Raw genomic sequence first — 23,521 nt, forward strand, 5'->3', positions numbered from 1 at the left:
AGTTCTTCGCAGCATTAGAAACACGACTAAAAGACAACCAACTCACAGATGAAACCCAGCCAACTATCAGACAGGTGGTCGCACCCAACATTAAGCAGTAAAAAGAAAGGAAACACACTCAATACACAAGAAAGGAAAGCACTAGAAAGACTAAAAGAAAACATTGTTATCCTTTTGAAGACAAAAGATGATTAACAGTCATTTTAAATCAAAGAGACTACATTGAAAAAGTGAACGCACTACTTGCGGATACCAATACTTACCAACAAGTGGTGAGAGACCCAACCCTACAACTAGAGAACCAAATCACAGCTTTACTCAAAAAACTTCTGAAATCTGAAGAAATAAATATGACCGACTTCCAACCGCGGATCCAACACACCACGCTTCTACAGATTACCCAAAATTCACAAACCAGGAGACCCCTCAGACCCATAGTCTCGCTACCTGGAAACCAACTTACAGATCGGCCAAGGAGCCACACCAAAGACTAAAACACTGAGTAGAATACTCACGCTACTCCATCCACTCCACCCACGAATTCCGGAAGATCATCAAAGACACAAAGATGGAAGAGGGTGAATGAATGGTCTCCTTTGATGTAACAGCTCTGATCACATCAATCAACATCAACCTGGCCAAGGAAACACTGACTACACTATTAGAAAACACTAAGACACATACACCAAACACCACCAACTTCATCAGCAAGGACAGTTTCGTCAAGCTGGTGGACCTATGCCTCACTACCCACTTCACCTTCAACAACAAACCTACAGACAAACCAATGGAACACCCATGGGATCTCTGATATCAGGGTTCTTAGCAGAGGCAGTAATGTAGAGACTCAAACCAAACAGTTCTGCCAACCATCCAACGTAAAATCTGTGTCCACTATGTGGATGACACCTTTGTCATCACTAAATGAAACAAATTAGAGGAAACCATCAAGACCATCAATAAATCCCTTACTGGCACAAAATTCACTAAAGAGGAGGAAAACAACAATAAACTGCCATTCCTAGATGTTGCAGTAGAGCGTACAGCCAATGGGGAACTTCAAAACAGCATCTACAGGAAAACAATACATACAGACCAAATACTGAACTACAGAAGCAATCATCCCAACATCCATAAACGAAGCTGCACCAGAACATTATTCCCAATGAGCCACAACACACTGCAGCACAGACGAACTACGCAGAGCAGAGGAAAATCATCTATACAGTGCATTCAAAAAGAACGGAACACAGTCCACAGATTTCTCAGCAACAAACCCAAACAAGCAGACGAAACACATCCAGAAACCCGAGCCACTCTCCCCTACATCAAAGACATCTCAGAAATGACTGCCAGACTACTCAGACCCCTTGGCATCATGATAGCCCACAAACCCACCAACACACTAAAACAGCAGCTAATGTACTTTAAAAAACCCATATAGACAACAAGCAATACTAATGTCATTTACAAAATACTGTGCAAGGACTGTAACAAACACTACATTGGACAACCAGGCAGAAAACTAGCCACCAGGATACATGAACATCAAATAGCCACAAAACGACATGACCCTCTCTCACTAATATCCTTACATACAGATGAGGAAGGACACCACTTCGACTGGGACAACACACCCATCCTAGAACAAGCAAAAGAGAGACACACACGAGAATTCCTAGAAGCATGGCATTCCAACAGGAACTCTATCAACAAACACATTGACTTAGACATGATTTACCACCCCCTGAGAAAAAGAACAGCAAAGGACATCATCATAGGAAATGACATCACTGCAGGAAATGACATCACCAACCCAAAGAAATCCAAACATATAAATAGAAACCAGGAATCATCAGCAATGCTTCATCTGGAGGCTCACTGAGGATGTTACCTAATATGGTGACAAAACGTCTGAAAATGAACTTCCCAGCTCAGCGAGCAAATCTACATCCCGAACCTCAACCTGAGCTACAAATCTTCTCAACACTTGCTAAAACCTAATTCATTTATCAAGACCACCCGATGTACTGATGGAAGACATTGTGTGGGCTTCTTTCCCCACATGGTATTTACACTGATACCAATAAGAAGGACTGGGGGCAATGAATCTACCCAAGACATTCCAGATGTTTCCAGTGGATTTGATCACAACCAAGCTGACAATGTCGTAATATGTGCCATAATTCCATTTACAAGTTCGCTGATGACACCACGATAGTCAGTCAAATCTCAGATGGCGACGAAACAGACTACAGATGGGAGGTGGAAGATCTGGAAAAATGGTGTACTGAGAACAACCTAGCTCTCAATGCCGGCAAAACCAAGGAAATCATTATTGACTTTCGGCAGGATGTTACTCATTCCCCCCAAGCATTTACAGCACAGAGGTGGAACGAGTGGAGAGTGTCAAGCTCCTGGTAGTGGTCATCCCCGACAAGATTTCTTGGATTCTTCATGTGGACGCACTGGTTACAAAGGCCCAACAACTCCTCTTCTTCCTCAGGCAGCTGAGGAAATTTGGTATGATGTTGAATACCCTTGCCAAATTTTTTAGGTACGCCATCGAGATCATTCTGTCTGGATGTATCACTACCTCTGATATGGCAACTGTACCATTCAAGATCGGAGATGGTTACAGGGAGTGGTGAACCCGGACAATCAAAAAGGCCAACCACCCATCTATATAATCCATCTACCAGGCCCGCTGTCAAGGAAAAGCCGCCAGCATTCCCAAAGATCCAGGTGAAAGTGGGTACTGCAAATGCTGGAGATTAGAGTCAAGATTAGAGCAGCGTTGGAAAAACACAGCAGGTCAGGCAGCATCCAAGGAGCAGGAAAATCGATGTTTCGCTCCAAGGAAGGGCTTTTGCCCGAAATGTCGATTTTCCTGCTCCTTGGATGCTGCCTGACCTGCTGTGCTTTTCCAGCACTAGTCTAATCTTGACTCTCTTCTCAAAGATCCATCCCACCCTGGCAATGTTTTTCTACAACCCCTCATCAGGGAAAAGATTCAGAAGCCTGAACACATGCACCCGCCAGTTTTGAAACAGTTTCTGTTGCTGTTAGAATACTGAATCGACTCACAAACTCTTAGCATTCGCCTGTACCTTTTTTTTTGCCGCTGTTACCATATATGCTATTTAACTCCGTGATCTGCCTGTATTGCTCACAAGACAAAGCTTTTCACTGTGTCTCGGTACACATTACAATAAATTCAATTCAATTCAATTCAATGCCCAATACTTATTCCACCACATTATTACATTCCATTCTTAATCCTCAGAAAACTGTATCCATTCCACAATACTTTCTCTTTTCAATTTCTCACCATGAAAATAACTTATTCATGCCAATAGGAAACAAATGTCCTGCTACTTAATGGAATATTCTGTACAGCTGATGGTACAATAATTGATTAATCACCAATAACCAATTAAATTTGGCATCTGAATACTCTCAAGATACATTTAATAAAAGCACTAAGATAACCTGAACTCCCCAGCCACTATAGTCCAGTGATGGGAAAGTGGTGAATGCACAGCAAGCGGAAGGAGATACAGTCAAAGCTGTTCCATCTCTTTACTGGTTCTGATCCCCAACAGGAAATATTGGCATTATTTTTCCTCTGACTCTCCGCAGCTGGTGCTTAACCTGCTGAGGATTTCCAATACCGTCTGTTCAAGTTCGGATTGCCAGCATCCACAATACTTTGCTTTCCTACACTAACAACTTCAAAAGGCACCACTTTATCACAAGATATGAACGACGAGATTACCAGGTAATTCCCCAATCGTAGAAGGAAACCTGCATTCAAAGGGAGACCAAGCTTTGTGTATTGTAACTCCGGGTTTCCCAGTGAATAAAATTCCTTGCTGAGACCCTGCAATGTTCAAATACTCTCCCTGGGGAAATGTTAAGTGACTGTACCTTTATGAATGTGCCGTCTTGTGCATTACACGTGATCTTTAAATTGGCAGGGTCCGTTCCACTTGAGTCTAACAAATCCTTCACCACTTCAGCATAAATCTCATACATGGATATCGAAAGAGACCACATCGCAGTGGCCTGTAACTTCTGCAGGTATGGTGCACCTAGGGTCACAACACAGAAAGAAAAGATGCATAAATTTAATCCAGATTTGCAGTGATTTATAGAAACGAGAGCTCTCTTTTTTAAGATAAAATGTTGGCAACTACTAATTTTAAATTACAAGTGGAGTGCCTCAAATCCAGATACCTGACTACTGGACTCCTTCAAAAACTGGACAGAAATTTTGACATACTCATTTATTAAGTAAAATATTAAAATAATAATCTACAAGGACAATTTGGCTAGGTTCTACATTGGTGTGGCTTGGTTCCAGATTAGTTATTCTTCCTGCTCAATACTCCGAGCCACCCTTGACCCCACATGACCCAGGTTGACCCAAAACAGCCCAATGGAACAACTCAAAACCCCAAACCCTCCCAAGTTAGGGTCAACCTTGGTCCCAAGGATCTCAAATATGAGGTCCTGGTATTACGATGAAAGCTATAATTTTATGCCACAATACTAAAGGTCACATTAAGCTCAACTGGAGAAGAGATCCTTTTTATTCATCAGATATCAAGTTAGACAATTGGATTGTCAAGGCTTCACCCTTCCCTTCTTTGTCATCTCCTCGAACTGTACAATCCCCTCCATGTCCTCCAAGTCTGAATCTTGCATGTTCATCCTTTGTAATCACTCCATCACTGGCAACCAGTCTTCCAGCTCTCTAGGTCCTACATTTTAGGGAATTCTTCCCCTAAAATTATCTGCTGTTCAATTGCTCTTTTTTCTTTAAAGATGCTCCTTACTATTCCATTTATGAACAAAACCTTTGGTCATCTGTTCTGCAATCATCTGACGCAGTTCGGTGCCAAATTTTCCTTGACGTGGCTCATATGAAACCCCATGGACTGTTTTACCACACACAAGGCATCTTAATGAGTGGATCAGTTTGTGTAACTTAATTGAACAACAATAGAGTGATTACAACACAGAAGGAAGATATTTGATCTGTGCCATTTGCTAAAGCAACACTGTTGGTGTCAATCCCCTGCCTTTTCTTTGTAGTTTTGTTAATCATTTCTTTTCAGAAAATGATCCAATTATATTTGGAAGCCAGTCTTGAAATCACCTCCACTGCAATCTCAGGCAACTTCCTAGTGAGAATCCATCCACCTCTGCATTAAAAGGATCTTACAACTAGCCCCCTCCACTGCCTCTGAGACAGAGAGTTCCAAAATTGCATAACACCCTGAGAGAAAAAAAAAATCCTCATCTTTGTCCTAAAAGGGCAACGCCATTTTATAAAACAGTGCGCCCTGGTCTGGACTCACCTTCAAGAGAAAAAAAAGTGATTCCTGTGTCTGCTTTGTCAAAACTATTCAGCATCTTATACACTGAATCAATTCACTCCTCACTGTTCTAAACTGCAATGGAAACAAGCCCAGACCATCTCATCTAAAATAATCATAAGACAACCTGCTCCCCTGAGGGGCTGGGGCTGGGGCTGTGGCTGGGAGGGGGCCATGGTGGCTCAGTGGTTAGTACTGCTGCCTCTCAGCACCAGGGACCCCGGCTCAATTCCAGCGTTGGGTGACTGTCGGTGTGGAGTTTGCACATTTTCCCTGTGTTTCCCCTGGGTGCTCTGGTTTCCTCCCACAGCCCAAAGATGTGCAGCTCAGGTAGATTGGCCATTCCTAAATTGCTCTGTAGCACCCAGGGGATGTGTAGGTTAGGTGGATTAGCCATGGGAAATGCAGGGTTATGGAGAAAGGGTGGGGTGTGAGTCTGGGTGGGATGCTCTTCAGAGCGTCAGTGTGAATTTGTTGGCCTGTTTCCACACTGCAGGGAATCTATGATTCCAGGTATCATTCTAATGAATTACCTCCATTGTATTTACTTCCTCCCTTAAATAAGAAGACCAAAATTGTACTCAGCATTTGTGATATGGCCTCACCAATGACTAAAGCATAACATCCTGATCTTGAGGCTCAATTCGTTTTATAAGGAATTCACCTTCTTAATTATATGCCTGTAAACTAACATTTTGTGACTCACGAACTAAAACTCTTAGATCCCTCTGCAGTCAGAATTTCAGTTATTCTCTGTTTAATGAATGCTGTGTTTTTTATTCAGCAATGATTAACCTACCAAAGATGTAATCAATTGTCAAAGGTATGATTGCTAATCGATCATTCTCTTCTCCAACCAATGTGTAGGACTTGCCAGAGTTGGTTTCACCAAATACAACAACACAGGCATTCATTCCTTCCGTGAACACACTGAGCAGGGGCTGCACGGTCCTGGTGAAAATGGCCTGAGTGGGAGCATTCTGGTCAAAGATCTCCTGAAATCTGAACAACAAGACACAGTAAAGTTCTGGACATCCAGAATGCCATTTCTTGCAGGAGATGGGGCCATGGGCTTCACGATGGAACATGAGGCTGGTAGGGAAGGAGAAGAGTCATGCTGCTACTCCTTTAACAAGGCTATGTTGTCCTTTCTTTTCCAAAAAGATCGCATAAGACACAAACTCTGAAAAGCCTACTTTGGATGGGTTTTAGGGCCAGTTTGATTATAGCTAACAGACACTGCCTCCAGGAAAAGGCTTTCAAGTTTTTTTAAAAAACTTGTAAAATGAAAGGGGAGTGGTCAGTTCTCCCAGCTCAGCTTTTCTCTGGTTTAATTTGGTTTTGGTAGTCTGGCTGTCCACAGAAAGCCGTCAGACAGGTTTAAGGCTAATCCAAGAAACAGCGACATGGAAGAGAGTGTTCCAGGCTGGTACTCTCTCTCTGATATCTCTCCTGTCAGATGCTGAGTTTGATTTTACCTTTTGTGCCAATGGGGTGTTTAGGGGGATTGTTGCAAGTATTTGGAACAGCATCACTAAGTTGATAGTCTGTTGGGTTTACTGATAGATTATGTTATTCTGTTCTCTTTTGATTGTGTTTCATTCAGTAATCTTGTAAATAAATTCTGTTTTGTTTAAATCTAAGTGTTTTGACAAGCTGCATCCCTCCTGGAATATCCGCTTTACACCTGATTAAAACGACTAGCAAAGTTAGGGTCTGGGCTACCTTCTTGAAATATTGTGAGGGGGTCCATAACAGAACAATTGGGGGAGGGAATAAATTGGGTCTAAAAGTCACTGCAGATGAATTGATTGGGAGCTGTAGTTCACAGACCCTTTGGCTATAATGCATTTGATGAATTGTGGACATTGTTTGAATAACATGAACTTTCTACTGAATGGGTGGACCAGTTTTCTATAGCAAGCTTCTACAGCGTGATATTCTGTAGCAGTTCACGAGAGCGCAAGGCAGCAAAAGAATGCCATTGTGGCATGACAGCAGAACAGCCCAAATTTAGCTTTTACTGTCAGTGTTCAAACTGCTTTAATAATGCATTCATTGCAAAAACGTAAATCAGAATCAAAATAGTTGGGAAATAGAGCAGTCAGACACACAGTAAGAGACCAAATAAACATCAGGAAATTTTACCTGAATTTCCACACATGTCATTTACTGTATCCATTGCTCCCAATGCAGTCTCCTCTACACTGGAGAGACTGAACACCTACTTGCAAAGCTCTTCAGAGAACATCTCCGGGACACCTGCACCAACCAACCCCGCAGTGGTCGGACACTTCATCTCCCCCTCCCACTCCACCAAAGACATGCAGGTCCTGGGCCTCCTCCATCGCCACTCCCTTACCACCTGATGCCTGGAGGAAGAACATCTCATCTTCTGCCTCAGGACCCTCCAACCATACAGCATCAATGTGGATTTCACCAGTTTCCTCTTTTACCCTCCCCGCACCTTACCCCAGTTCCAACCTTCCAACTTGGCATCGCCCTCAGAACCTGTCCTACCTGTCCATCTTCCTTCCCACCTATCCGCTCCATCCTCCTCTCTGACCTATCACCATTACCCCCACCTCCATCTACCTATCACACTCTCAGCTGCCTTACCCCCAACTCCCCCCTTTCTCATTTCTCTCTCCATCCCCTCAGCTCACATCTTCATCCCTGATGAAGGGATTTTGCCAGAAACGTCGATTCTCCTGCACCTCGGATCCTGCCTGAACCTGCTGTGCTTTTTCAGCACCCCACTCTCGACTCTAATCTCCAGCATCTGCAGGCCTCACTTTTGCCTAGTTGATATTTTTGTCTGTTAACTGTAACCCCTTATGAACATAAGTGGATGTTAGATCGCATACACACATATGGTCTCAATCAAGTGTTACGTCAGCAGGCTTGAGTGGCATGGTGGCTCAGTGGTTAGCACTACTGCCTCACTGTGGCAGGGACTCAGGTTCAATTCCACCCTTTGGTGACTGTCTGTGTGACATTTCCATATTCACTCGGTGTCTGCATGGTTTTCCTCCTGGCGTTTAGGCTATAGGAGGAAACCAGAACACCCAAAGGAAACCCACACAGATGATGGGAGGAAGTACAAACACCACACAGAGGTTGGATTCAAACCCAGGCCCCTGGCACTGTGAGGCAGTAGTGTGTGCCACCGATGGTAAAAACAATGACTGCAAATGCTGGAAACCAAATTCTGGATTAGTGGTGCTGGAAGAGCACAGCAGTTCAGGCAGCATCCGAGGAGCAGTAACCCATAATGACTGTCTCCCTGCTGAGAATCAGCATCCCTGATAAATACAACCTGGTATATTATCAATGTTACAACTTACTGTAGGAAATAGCACACTACATCTGGTAGCTTTAATAACTAATTTTAATTGCATTTACTTGCGTAGCAGTGAATCACACATATTTCCACCAGGAATTAAAATTAGCTGTGGGTACTATCATTAGTGCTGTTAGGTGGTATTCTAATGGGAGAGGTACTGTTAAGTTATGTTTGTCAGTTAATGTTGCTTATTATGCCACCAGTTGACATAATATAATATTTTGCCTAAAAACTACTGAAACTAAGTTAAGCGGAAAAGAAATCCTGTTGTTTCTTTGTCAGTACTTGAAATTTCTAATCTCCAAAATAAAACTTTTTTAAAAATTGCATATGGTCACAATTGATTGTACGGTTATTTGTTTTCAAGTGAAATATTACATTTAAGTTTGCCTATTCCCAAAGTTTGCCCATGAGCAAAACAATGATAATGGATTAAAAAGGACAGGAAATACAACACTGGAAGTAACGGTTGCTTCTTGAAAGAGAGAAGGATTGGTTTTGATAATTTAAAAAGAACTGAGGGGCAACACACAGAGGGCAGTTTATTTGGAATGAACTTCCATAGCGGTACAGTTATAGCATTTAAAAGTCATTTGGACAGGTACATGAATAGGAAGGGTTTGGAAGGATATGAGTTAAATGCAGGCAGGTCGGACATGTTTAGTTTGGGAAACCTGGTTGGCATGGACACGTTGGACCAAATGGTCTGTTTCTGTGCTGTATGACTCCATGACTCTATTTGAAGAGTCATCCAACACAGAAACAGACCCTTTGGTCCAACCAGTCCAAGCCAACCATAACCCCAAACTAATCCGGGTGCTCTGGTTTCCTCTCACAGTCCAAAGATGTGCAGGTTAGGTGAATTGGCCATTCTAAATTGCCCGTAGTGTTAGGTGCATTAGTCAGGGGTGAATGTAGGGGAATGGGTCTGGGTGGGTTTCTCTTCAGAGAGTCGGTGTGGACTTGTTGGGCCGAAGGGCCTGTTTCCACACTGTAGGGAATCTAATCTAATCTAAACTAGTCCACCCCTTTCTGCTCTTTGCCCATATCCCTCTAAACCCTTTCTATTCGTGTACTCATCCAAATGTCTTTTAAAGGTTGTAATTGTATCCACATCCACCTCTGGAAGTTCATTCCATACTCAAACCACTCTCTGTGCAAAAAAATTGCCCCTCTTATCTTTTTTAAATCTTTCTCCTCTCACCTTAAAAATATGCTCCGCTCCCCGACTTCAAATTCCTCACCCCGGGGAAAAGTCATTATCCTTATCTGCATCCCTCATCATTTTATCAGGTCACCCTTTAACCTCCTGTGCTCCAGTGAAAAAAGTCCCGACCTTTCCAGCCTCTCGTTATAACCCAAACCTTCCATTCCTGGCAACATCCTTGTTCTGAACCCTTTCCAGCTTCCTAATATCCTTCCTATAGCAGGGTGACCAGAACTGTAAATGTTAAGCCATGCTCCTCATTAATGCCATATGTCAGCATTCTGCAATGTGCCAAATCCTACAGACAAATATTACATTTGTCCGTTGAATTATCCTTTGAGGCTTTTAATTATTTAAACTTTTCCTTTCAAAGACCTTACCGTGCCTCAATGGCCAAAACTTAATATTTTTTTCTTTTAGCTTTGAGTTGTAGAGATGCTTCAGAGTGCTTAGGAGACTTCAGGTCTGAGCGAGGAAGGAGCTTGCTGAGGCTTTCTTGCCAAGTCACGTGGTGTGCCCAGGAATGTGCCCTTTCCTTGGCTTCCAGAGCTTACCTGCAGGAGGCTCCTCCACCTGAGACTGTGTAGATGGTCTTCCCATCCTCTGAGATCTGTAGCCTGAGGCCCTGCTCTGGTCTCCAAGAGGGCCGTACTCGCGCCACTACATCGATGTTCATTCTCACAGCCAATGAGCATTTGAAGATTGGTGTCTGTGATGTTCTCGAACAGGTCACTGTGGAAATCAATGATCGGAACACATGACTCCACCCATTGAGCATACCATCAACAACACAGAATGAGTATGTCTTCTCTGAAGTTGTTCTGCCATTCAATTAGAGTTTGGTTGATCTAAGCTCAGAATGTGTTTTCGGTGTAAAGCTACAGAGTGGTCCATGTTTTGGGTCCCAATTTGTAACTGGCCCGTGCCTGTTTGCGTGGAGATAGGCAGCACATAGGCATCTATGTGGCTACCCTGCACTGAAAGATATTTTGCATCTGATTTCGCTGTAGAGTTTCCAAAAGTGGTTGTGAATGGGGAGGTAAAGGGGAGGAACTTTAAAAAAATCAATTGTGATTGCCAGACAAAGGGAGATTTTTAGAAAGAAAAGCTCATAAGTGCCCAGGGTCTGGTAACTACATCCAGGGATCACAAGTGAGGGGTTCAGGGGTGGCACTGTCACTGTCAATTTACATGTTATGAGTGCCCATCTGATGCCCTGGAGGTTGGCCTCCAAGCTCTCAGAGCTGGGCGGGGTGTTAATCAGAGACCTTTCAGTCTGAAGAGGCTATAGCAAGGGGTAGGTAAGGGAGAACATGCTTCAAAAATGGGTGGGCCTTCTCCCCCGCCACCCCCCCCCCCCCCCCCGCCATACCCCACAACACTTTAAAACTTACATGAGAGAGTCCATCTTTACTGAGGTGTGTGTGTGAGAGAGAGAGAGAGAGATGGTCCTCTAAAGGGTTGCCTCCAGGTAGTCAGGGGAATCCTCTGGGCCAGGAAGCCATTGCCAAGAAGCTGCACCAGAGCAAGTGGCAAATTGCAGCTGGCCTCATTCAATTATTTTCAATCAGTTCTTAAGGAGCCAGTCCACAAGGTAAGGTAGCCCTGCCTTAGAGGACAATGACACCATCTGCACAATACATCAAGACTTGAGATCTCCAGCTTCTCAACACACCACAGGACCATAAGGTATGGGAGAAGAGTTAGGCCATTCTGCCCCTGAAGTTTGTTCTGCCATTCTATTATGGTTAATATATTTCTCAACCCCATTCTCCTGCCTTCTCCCCATAACCCTTGGTCCCCTTCTGAATCGAGAACCTATTTAACTTATTCTTAAATGCACTCAATGACTTGGTCTCCCCAGCCCTCTGCGGCAATGATTTCCACAGATTCACGACCCACTGGCTGAAGAAATTCCTCCTCCTTTCAATTCGGGTCATCCCTTTACTCTGAGGCTGTGCTCTCATGGTTAAAAACAATGACTGCAGATGCTGGAAACCAGATTCTGGATTAGTGGTGCTGGAAGAGCACAGCAGTTCAGGCAGCATCCGAGGAGCAGTAAAATCAACATTTCGGGCAAAAGCCCTTTATCAGGAATAAAGGCAGAGACCTTGAAGGGTGGAGAGATAAGCTAGAGGAGTGTGGGGGTGGGGAGAAAGTAGCATCGAGTACAATGGGTGAGTGGGGAAGGGGATGTAGGTGATAGGTCAAGGAGGAGAGGGTGGAGTGGATAGGTGGAAAAGAAGATAGGCAGGTAGGAGAAGTCCGGACAAGTCATGGGGACAGTGCTTAGCTGGAAGTTTGGAACTGGGGTGAGGTGGGAGAAGGGGAAATGAGGAAACTGTTGAAGTCCACATTGATGCCCTGGGGTTGAAGTTTTCCGAGGCAGAAGATGAGGCGATCTTCCTCCAGGCGTCGGGTGGTGAGGGAGCGGCGGTGAAGGAGGCCCAGGTCCTCCATGTCCTCAGCAGAGTTGGAGGGGGAGTTGGAATGTTGGGCCACAGGGCGGTGTGGTTGATTGGTTCGGGTGTCCCGGAGATGTTCCCTAAATCGCTCTGCTAGGAGGTGTCCAGTCTCCCCAATGTAGAGGACACCGCATCGGGATCAATGGATACAATAGCACCACGAATCCAGAATCTGGTTTCCAACAACTGCAGTCATTGTTTTTACCTCGTTGATTTTAACCCTACTGTGAATCCTCTTGCAAGGATGCCTGCCTTGAAGAAGTTTTCCTCCTCTCTCTACAAGAATCTCAGGGAGTCCCTCTCCCACTGCAACTCCCAGGTCATTTCCTCTGTCCTGAAGCTCTTCAACCATATAGTGAAACAAACTCACTACCACAGCCACATTTGCTTTCTCAGTGCCTGCCTCCATAACCAACTCATCCCACGCGGACTCCAGACCACCTTTAAACCAGCAGAGTTTGGACCCAAACAGGACACACAGTACAGACTACAGATTCAAAAACACCAGCAATGGTTCTCCTTCAAGATCCTCCGCTCCACGCTTGCAGCAATGCGCCAGCACCTAACCTCTCTACAGTCAGCCCTGCCTCAGCTGAGGGCCACACTCTCTCAGAATTGCAAAGGACCCAGGACTACATCCTCAGGAGAATTCATACTCTCAACAAACAGTATTTCAACTCCATCTCAAACATCAAAAACTGTAAGTACAACAAACTTTTATCCACCCACCTCCATAACCAGCGCTCCTCAAACATTCCAGAAGATTCCCCTGGCCTCGGAAACGCCATTAGCCATGCGGCTGACGCAGCTACCACCCCCACGCTGAGTGATGATGTCACTTCTGCCCCCATCATGGCCATTCCCACAGCCACTTCCAGCCCTCACATCATCGCTGATGCCACACGCTCAGTGACTCCCGCCACCCCTACTGCCATGATCACCACCACTTCCACCCCCACCAGCGCCACTCACCTGCATTCTGCTGACACGCCCCCCACAGACCCTACCGTCACTATCCCCACCCCCCAGAACCCCGAGGGGAACATTACCCCAGCTCATGCCTCCACCCCCATTCCCCCCACCATCACACCCACTCCAGGTACTGGCTCCGACCCCACTCCCAGCTCCACACCCACACCAGATCCCAGCTCCCAGCCCTGCCGAGTTTTCACCATCCCTCCAGACTTCCCCCTCACTGAGGATGAACGATCAGTCCTCAGCAAAGGACTCACCTTCATCCCCCTCCGTCCACGCATCAATGAATTTAATACACGACGTGACATCGAACAATTCTTCCATCGCCTCCGCCTCCGAGCTTACTTTCACAATCAGGACTCCCACCCACCTTCCAAGGACCCCTTCACCCACCTCCAACACACTGCATCCACCTGGACACCCCGCGTTGGCCTATTACTTGCCCTCGATCTCTTCATTTCCAACTGCAGCCGGGACATTAACTGCCTCAACCTGTCTACCCCCCTCCCCCACTCCAACCTCTCACCCTCACAGCGCGCAGTCCTCCAATCCCAACCTCACCATCAAGCCAGCAGAAACAGGGGACGCAGTGGTAGTCTGGCGCACTGACCTCTACACCGCTGAAGCCAAACGCCAACTCGAGGACACCTCTTCCTACCACCCCCTCGACCATGACCCCACCCCCCATCACCAGATCATACAGAACCTCATCACCTCAGGAGATCTCCCACCCACAGCTTCCAACCTCATAGTCCGGGAACCCCGCACTGCCCGGTTCTACCTCCTTCCCAACCTCATAGTCCGGGAACCCTGCACTGCCCGGTTCTACCTCCTTCCCAAGATCCACAAGCCTGACCACCCTGGCCGACCCATTGTCTCAGCATGCTCCTGCCCCACTGAACTCATCTCTACCTACCTCGACAATGTCCTATCCCCCCTAGTCCAGGAACTCCGCACATACATTCAAGACACCACCCACGCCCTCCACCTCCTCCAAGATTTCCGTTTCCCTGGCCCCCAACGCCTCATCTTCACCATGGATATCCAATCCCTCTACACCTCCATCCGCCATGACCAGAGCCTCCAAGCCCTCCGTTTTTTCCTCTCCCGACCTCCCCAACAGTACCCTTCCAACGACACTCTCATTCGTTTGGCCGAACTGGTCCTCACCCTTAACAATATCTCCTTGTAATCCTCCCACTTCCTCCAGACCAAAGGGGTAGACATGGGCACCTGTATGGGCCCCAGCTATGCTGGTCTCTTTGTTGGCTACGTAGAGCAGTCGATCATCCATAATTACACTGGCACCACTCCCCACCTCTTCCTCCACTACATTGATGACTGCATTGGCGCCACCTCGTGCTCCCGCGAGGAGGTTGAGCAATTCATCAACTTCACCAACACATTCCACCCTGACCTTAAATTTACCTGGACCATCTCTGACACCTCCCTCCCCTTCCTGGACCTCTCCATCTCCATTAATGACGCCTGACTTGACACTGACATTTTTTACAAACCCACCGACTCCCACACCTCTTCCCACCCTACCTCTTGCAAAAATGCCATCCTATATTCCCAATTCCTCCGCCTCCACCGGATCTGCTCCCAGGAGGACCAGTTCCACCACAGAACACACCAGATAGCCTCCTTCTTTAGAGACCGCAATTTCCCTTCCCACGTGGTTAAAGATGCCCTCCAACGCATCTTGTCCACATCCCGCACCTCCACCCTCAGACCCCACCCCTCCAACCATAACAAGGACAGAACACCCCTGGTGCTCACCTTCCACCCTACAAACCTTCGCATAAACCAAATCATCCGCCGACATTTCCGCCACCTCCAAAAAGACCCCACCACCAGGGATATATTTCCCTCCCCACCCCTTTCCGCCTTTCGCAAAGACCATTCCCTCCGTGACTACCTGGTCAGGTCCACGCCCCCCTACAACCCACCCTCCCATCCTGGCACCTTCCCCTGCCACCGCAGAAATTGCAAAACCTGCATCCACACCTCCTCCCTCACCTCCATCCAAGGCCCTAAAGGAGCCTTCCACATCCATCAAAGTTTTACCTGCACATCCACCAATGTAATTTATTGTATCCGTTGCTCCCGATGCGATCTCATCTATATTGGGGAGACTGGGCGCCTCCTAGCAGAGCGCTGTAGGGAACATCTCCGGGACACCCGCACCAATCAACCACACTGCCCTGTGGCCCAACATTTCAACTGTCCCTCCCACTCTGCCGAGGACATGGAGGTCCTGGGCCTCCTTCACCGCCACTCCCTCACCACCAGACGCCTGAAGGAAGAACGCCTCATCTTCTGCCTCAGAACACTTCAATCCCAGGGCATCAATGTGGACTTCAACAGTTTCCTCATTTCCCTTTCCCCCAACTCACCCTAGTTCTAAACTTCCAGCTTAGCACTGTCCCCATGACTTGTCCTACCTGCCTACCTTCTTTTCCACCTATCCACTCCACCCTCTCCTCCTTGACCTATCGCCTTCATCCCCTCCCCCATTCACCTATTGTACTCTATGCTACTTTCTCCCCACCCCCACCCTCCTCTCATTTATCTCCCCACCCTTCAGCCTCTCTGCCTGTATTCCTGATGAAGGGCTTTTGCCCGAAACGTCGATTTCGCTGCTCGTTGGATGCTGCCTGAACTGCTGTGCTCTTCCAGCACAACTAATCCAGAAGCTGTGCACTCATGTCCTACTCTCTCCTAATAGTGGAAACATCCTCTCCACGTCCACTCTATCCAAGCCTCTTACTATTCTGTACGTTTCAATCAGATCCCCCTACCCCGGCTCATCCTTCTGAACTCCATTGAGTATCGACCCAGAGTCCTCAACCGCTCCACAAATGACAAGCCCTTCATCTCATTCTTGTGAACCTCCTCTGGACCTCTCCCCCCCCCCAACACCAGCACATCCTACCTTAGATATGGGGCCCAAAACTGCTCACAGTATTCCAATTGCACTTTGATCAGAGCCAACCTCTCACCATATGCAACTTCCTCCAGTATGCAGTACCATCCCCAGTCCCCTTCAACACACCTCCACCCTCATTCCAAAGGAGCCACCTCTCACCATCCCCACATCAGCCCCAGATGTGAATGACACTCCAGCCAAACTCTGCAGTGCAACACCAGCACTGACATTCTGTCCCAGGATAATCTAACAAAAGGGGGAGCAGAGCGGAACTGCTTACGGCAAGGACGGTTGTAGCTTTCAAGGTCTTCACACCACTCCAAGCAAACTGCACATCCAAATTCTGTCCTCACAATGTCCGGGCAGCACAGTGGCTAGCACTGCTGCCTGCAGCACCAGGGACCTGGGTTCAATTCCAGCCTCAGGCGACTGTCTGGGTGGAGATTGCACATTCTCCCCGTGTCTGCGTGGGTTTCATCTGGGTGCTCCGGTTTCCTCTCACACTCCAAAGATGTGCAGGTGAGGTGAATTGGCCATGTTAAATTGCCCGTAGTGTTAGGTGCATGAGTAGGGGAATAGGTCTGGGTGGGTTACTCTTCGGTGTGAACTTGTTGGGCTGAAGGGCATCTAATCTCACAAATTCAATAAACCTATCATTTCGTGTTGATATTTACAAAACATTGTTTTTTCCCTCTTTTCTATCACTCTGTTTTGCCCATTTGCTCAGATTTCGACAGGGCATGTCCCAGTGAGGGAAAAGTATATGACCGTGCTGTTCTCCAGCTACGAGCAGATCCAAGAGGAGTGAAGCAGTCAGAGAACCCCCTACAGTGTGGAAGCAGTCCATTTGGCCTATTGAGTCAGCACTGACCCTTCAAAGAGCATCTCACCCAGATCCACTGTCCTCTCATCCTTGTAATCCTGCATTTCCCGTGGCTAATTCACATAGCCTGCATATCCCTGACACTTTATGGACAATTTAGCATGGCCAATCCACCCCAACCTGCACACCTTTGTGACTGTGGGAGGAAACCTGCACAGACACAAGGGACAACAGCAAACTCCACACAGAAAGTCACCCAAGGGTGGGATTGAATCCAGGTCCCCACATTGTGAGGCATCAGTGCTAACCACTGAGTCACCGAACTGCTCAATATGGAGACTGAGGCTGTTTGTCACTGAGCATAGCAGCAGGTCAGTCCAGCTGACCAGTCAACTGCAGCATCATCTCTATCTCTCTCTCTGAACTAGCCTCGCTAACACACTGAGATGGACACGTAGAACGCCACAGCCTGAACATTGTTCCTCCTGTAACTCCCACACACCGCTGGATTCAGCCTTAAATTGACAGTACTTGGACTAGTGAAAACCTATTCACTTTTCTATACACCCCTTTTTAGAAAATCCTGTTTTAATCCAGCCATACAGGTTGGATGATTACTTGTTGGCAGTAGAAATTAATTATTTTACATTTAATCTGTATGTATCATGCCAGATGCCATTTACATTGACATCAAAATGCATTGGACTGTTTCCTCAGCAGAAAGTCAGAAGTGGGAAAGTTAGATTAGATTACTTACAGTGTGGAAACAGGCCCTTCGGCCCAACAAGTCCACACTGACCCACCAAAGCGCAATCTACCCATACCCACTCCCCTACATTTACCCCTTCACCTAACACTACAGGCAATTTAGCATGGCCAATTCACCCAACCTGCACATCTTTGGACCGTGGGAGGAAGCCCACGCAGACACAGGGAGAACGTGCAAACTCCACACAGGCAGTCACCTGAGGCCGGAATTGAACCCGGGTCTCTGTTGCTGTGATGCAGCAGCGCTAACCACTGTGCCACCCTGCCGCCCCTAATTCACCAATGGACCAGGGAAACTGAAATTTCCATTAGAATTTCCAGCAACAGAAGGGGACGGATGCGATACAAGGAAGCTTCTCCATGACACATACAAATAGCAGCCACTGCTTTTTAACTATAAAAGTTACACCTGTGTTCCACAAGACAACTGTGTATGGACTTTGGGATCAGAACCCAAAGGTCTTTCGACGTGTCTCAGAGAGCACAGGTTCCCAATCACAATGGGGATCTACATGAAGATTACCCGCCCGAACAATCACACCTAACACCAACTCCCAGACAGTCAGAGCTTGCTGTATTATACCGTCAATGCATTCCAATGCTCCAGTCATGTCCTAACCCTGGAGATTTCCTACCTTGTTCAATGGTCAGGTATGACGGAACACTGTGTTAAAACTCCTGGAATTTATCACAGATGTATTCAAGCTCTGGGACTGTGAACGCCCGGTGGCCTGTCAGGATTTGAATTTTTTTACCCCCACCCCTCGACTCCCAGAGTCACTGCAATGTATTCCACTGTTACCCTGGTAACACTAGTGTAAACTAATCCCGCCTCCTAGCTATTATTCAGGGAGCAGACAGACAGAATGGTTGCTGTGAGCTGTTGAATGAGCTGGTAGATCCTGTAACAGTCAAACTGAATTGTTCATGCAGCACTTTCACTTGCACATTTTTTTAGGGATCAGACCTATTACTTTGGGGAGAAAGGGAATGGTTACTGTGAACTCCTTCTGCTCTCTGGGGCCTCTGTTCGAGTTAATGCACACATTCCTAAATGCCAAGGACGAGTGTAATGGAAAGAAAGGGCTACTTTTTGCAGGGGGAGGGGTTTACTCTTACTTTACTCCCTTTGCACCTACATTCTCAGACTTAACTCTAGCCATTACACTCGGGAAGGTGCTGCTTAGTGACTGGACTCCGAACACAGAGACTCAGGCCCATACCCTGGGGAAATGAGTTCAAATCCTGCCATTCAACGAACATGATCTGGAATTAAAAACCAGTTCAACTGTGACCATGAATGGATTGACACAAGATAAAATCCATCTGGTTTATGAATCACTTTTAGGGAAAACAAACCCATCATCCTTACCTGGTCTGATCTATGTGGGACTCCAGACTCACAACAATGCGATTACCTGCCCTCTGAAATGGCCCTTGCAAGCCACACAGTTCAGGGCAATTAGGGATTGGCAACTTATACTGGCCTGGCCAATGATGCCCACATCCTACGAAAGAATAAAGAACAAGTGAAGTGGACATCCTTTCCACCTCATCTCCTGTTAGATTTGATCTATTCAAGTATTGTAGCGTTTTATGAACCTAATACACGCTAATTCAGTTATGTATATAGACTGGAGCTTAGGGCTGTTTTCCCTGGATTTGATAGAGGAATCATGATGAAGAGCTTTTGCCCGAAACGTCGATTATCCTGCTCCTCGGATGCTGCCTGACCTGCTGTGCTTTTCCAGCACCACTCTAATCTAGTCTCTGGTTTCCAGCATCTGCAGCCCTTGTTTTTACCTAGTGAACAGCCAGATACAGCACGCAGAGAACATGTGAGGAAGGATAGGCACTTGATAGGGGAAAGGTGCAGTCAGTGTAGTAGGTTGAAGTGTGTATATTTTCATGTGAAAAGTATCAGGAATAAATGTGATGAACTCAGAGTATGGATCAGTACTTGGAATTATGATGTTGTGGCCATAACGTAGATTTGGATATCACAGGGGCAGGAATGTTCCAGGGTTTAGATGATTCAAAAGGAATAGGGAGGGAGGTAAAAGAGGTGGAGCAGTGGCATTATTAATCAGAGATAGTATCACAGCTGCAGAAAGGAAGGTCATTGAGGTGAATCGGTATGTGGAAGCCAGAAACAGGAAAAGAGCAGTCACTTTATTGGGAGTTTTCTACAGGCCCCCCAATAGCAACAAAAACATGGAGGAGCAGATTGGGAGGCAGATTTTGGAAAGGTGCTGAAGTAACAGGGTTGTTGTCATGGGTGACTTTAACTTCCCTAATATTGATCACAACCTCCTTAGTTCAAATAGTTTGGATGGAGCAGTTCTGTCAGGTGTGTCCAGGAAGGGTTCCTGACTCAATATGTAAATAGGCCAACTAGAGGGAAGGCCATATTGGATTTGGTGCTTGGCAATGAACCAAGCCAGATGTCAGATCTCTCAGTGGGAGAGCATTTTGGGAATAGTGATGACAAATCCCTGACCTTTACTATAGTCATGGAGAGGGATAGGAGCAGATGCTATGGGAAAGTATTTAATTGGGGAGGGGGAATTATAATGCTATTATGCAGGAACTGGGGTGCCTAAGTTGGAAACAGACGTTCTCAGGAAAATGCACAACAGAAATATGGAGGCTGTTGAGGATGCACTTGCTGATAGTGCTGGACAGGTTTGTCCCACTGAGGCAAGGAAGGGACGGTAGGGTGAAGGAACTTTGGGTGACAAGGGATGTGGAACATCTAGTCAGCGGAAGAAGGAAGCTTACTTAAGGTTGAGGAGACAAGGATCAGGCAGGACTTTACAGGGTTACAAGGTAGCCAGGAAGGAACTGAAGAATGGACTGAGGAGACCTTGAAGGGGGCATGAAAAAGCTTTCATGGGTAGGATTAAGGAAACCCCTAAGGCTATATAAGGAACAAGAGGGTGGCTAGAGTGAGGGTAGGGCTGATCAGGGATAATGGAGGGAACTTGCGTCTGGAGTTGGAGAGATAGGAGAGGTCCTTAATGAATACATTACTTCAGTGTTCACTACTGAGAGGGTCCTTGACATTTCTGAGGACAGTGTGAAACAGACTGATATGATTGAACAGGTTGATGTTAAGAAGGAAGATGTGATGTAAATTTTGAAAATCATAAGGTTGGATAAATCCCATGGGCCAGATGGGATATACCCTAGGTTACTACAGGGAGTGAGGGAAGAGTTTGCTGCACATTTGGTGATGATCTTTGCATCCTCACTCTTCACTGGAGTTGTGCCAGATGATTGGAGGGTGTCAAATGTTATTCCCTTGTTCAAGAAAGGGAATAAGGATAATCCAGGGAATTATAGACAGTCAGTCTCGCATCTGTGTATTGGAGAGGATTCTGAGAGATATGATTTGTCATTACTTGGAAAATCATAGGTTGATTAGAGATAGTCAGCATGGCTTTGAGTGGGATAGGTCATGCCTCACAAACCTTATCGAATTCTTTGAGGATGTGACAAAACACATTGATGATGCTAGAGCAGTGAATGTGGTGTACATGGATTTTAGCAAGATGTTTGATAAGGTTCCCCATGGTAGGCTCATTCAAAAAGTAAGGACTCATGGGATACAGGGAAATTTGCCTGTCTGGATACAGGATTGTCTGGCCCATAGAAGACAGAGGGTAGTGGTAGATAGCTTATGTATTCAGCCTGGAGCTTGGTGACCAGTAGTGTTCCGCAGGGATCCGTTCTGCGACCTCTGCACTTTGTGATTTTTATAATAGACTTGAATGAGGAAGTGCCAATGACATGAAGGTTGGCAGAGTTGTGGATAGTGTGGAGAGCTGTTGTAGGTTGCAACGGGATATTGACAGGATGTAGAACTTGGCTGATGAGTGACAGATGGAGTTCAACCTGGAAAAGTATGAAGTGATTCACTTTGGAAGGATGAATTTGATTGCAGAATACAGGGTTAAAGGCAGGATTGTTGGTAGCATGGAGGAACAGAGGGATCATAGGGTCCATATCCATAAATCCCTCAAAGTTGCCACCCAGGTTGACAGGGTTGTCAAGAAGGTGAATGGCGTGTTGATTTTCATTAGCAGAGGGATTGAGTTTAAGAGCCATAAGGTTATGCTGCAGCTCTATAGAGCCCTGATTAGACCACACTTGGAATATTGTGATCAGTTCTGATCACCTCATTATGGGAAGGATGTGGAAACTTAAGAGATGATGCAGAGGAGATTTATCAGGATGCTGACTGGACTAGAGGGCATGTCTTATGAAGAAAGGGTGCTATGGCTTTTCTCATTGGAGTGAAGAAGGATGAGAGGTGACTTGATAGAGCTGTACAAGATGTTGAGAGGTAAAAATAGAGTGGATAGCCAGAAACTTTTTCTGAGGTGCAGAAATGGTTCTCATGAGGGGGCATAATTTTAAGATGATTGGAGGAAGGTTTAGGGATGATGTCAGAGGTAGGTTCTTTACATAGAGAGTGGTAGGTGCATGGAATGCACTGCCAACAGTGGTAGTAGAGTCAGATACATTAGGGACATGTAAGCGATTCTTGGATGGGCACATGGAAGATAGTACAATGAAGGTTGTGTAGGTTAGTCTGATCTTAGAGTAGGATAAAAGGTTGGCACAAAATCAAGGGCGGAAGGCCCTGTACTGTGCTGTTGTATGTTCTAAATTAGAGGGCACAGTTTTAATGTAATTGGCAAATGGAACAATGGCAACCTTAGGAAAACCCTTTTTATAGAGCATGCAGTTGGGATTTGGAATGCATTGTCTGATAGAGAAGTGGAGACAATTCAATGGAGGCATTTAAGAGGGGATTGTAACATTATCTGAAAAGGAAGAATATATGTGCAAGAGAAGGTAGGGAGTCACTCGATAGAAAGTCAGCACAAATATGATGCTTCCTTCAGTACTGCACCCATTCCATAATCCTTTATTACAGTACTCAGATTAATGTGTAGCATTAATGCAATGCAGCCAGGTTCGGCTTCATCCACCCTGTTGCTAAGGCAATCGTTGTGTGCAGAATAAATTGCAGCAAATTCTGAACCAAACATCATCCAAACATTTCACTGTGACTTACCAATCTCTTATCAAATGTTACCATTTTAATAAGCTGCCTATGGTATTTAGGAATCAATTTCTCATAATAGGATGAATGGATGTACTTCACACATGCAATATACCAACAATCAAGAAAAGTATTGTTATTACTAGAAGCTGATGTAACTATTGCCTTACTTGAAAAACAGGAATTTCTGACTCTTCATTTCATTCGTAGGAACATAGAAAATAGGAGCAGGAGTAGGCCATACGGCCCTTCGAGCCTGCTGTGCCATTCAATATGATTATGGCTGATCATCCAACTCAGTACACTGAACCCATTTAATCTCCATGCCCTTTGATGCCTTTGGACCTATAGAACTATAAGGGGGAGCAGATTGAGGAGGAATGTCTTCACCCAAAGGGTTGTGAATCTGTGGAATTCCCTGCCCAGTGAAGCAGTTAAGACTACCTTATTGAATGTTGCAAGGCAAAGATAGACAGACATTTGAGCAGTACAGGAATTAAGGTGAGCAGGTGGGTAAGTGAAGCTGAGTTCACGAAAAGATCAGCCA

General features: G+C 46.0%; 1 protein-coding gene across 1 annotated transcript in view; it reads right to left on the reverse strand.

Annotated features, from left to right (window-relative positions):
* The window catches only part of ccdc78 (coiled-coil domain containing 78), a 78,288-nt gene extending 59,637 nt beyond the window's left edge, over nucleotides 1–18,651 (reverse strand). Inside the window, exons 1-4 of the mRNA XM_072559966.1 lie at nucleotides 18,536–18,651; nucleotides 10,492–10,669; nucleotides 6,184–6,386; nucleotides 3,931–4,094 (exon numbers count right to left, since the gene is read on the reverse strand). Coding sequence (XP_072416067.1) covers nucleotides 3,931–4,094; nucleotides 6,184–6,386; nucleotides 10,492–10,613 — 489 coding nt within the window. The 5' untranslated portion in view covers nucleotides 10,614–10,669; nucleotides 18,536–18,651. The remainder of the gene's footprint in view (nucleotides 1–3,930; nucleotides 4,095–6,183; nucleotides 6,387–10,491; nucleotides 10,670–18,535) is intronic.
* Between the last annotated feature and the right edge of the window lie 4,870 nt (nucleotides 18,652–23,521).

The sequence above is a fragment of the Chiloscyllium punctatum genome, chromosome 40, assembly GCF_047496795.1.
Source record: "Chiloscyllium punctatum isolate Juve2018m chromosome 40, sChiPun1.3, whole genome shotgun sequence".
Taxonomy (NCBI): Eukaryota; Metazoa; Chordata; class Chondrichthyes; order Orectolobiformes; family Hemiscylliidae; genus Chiloscyllium; species Chiloscyllium punctatum.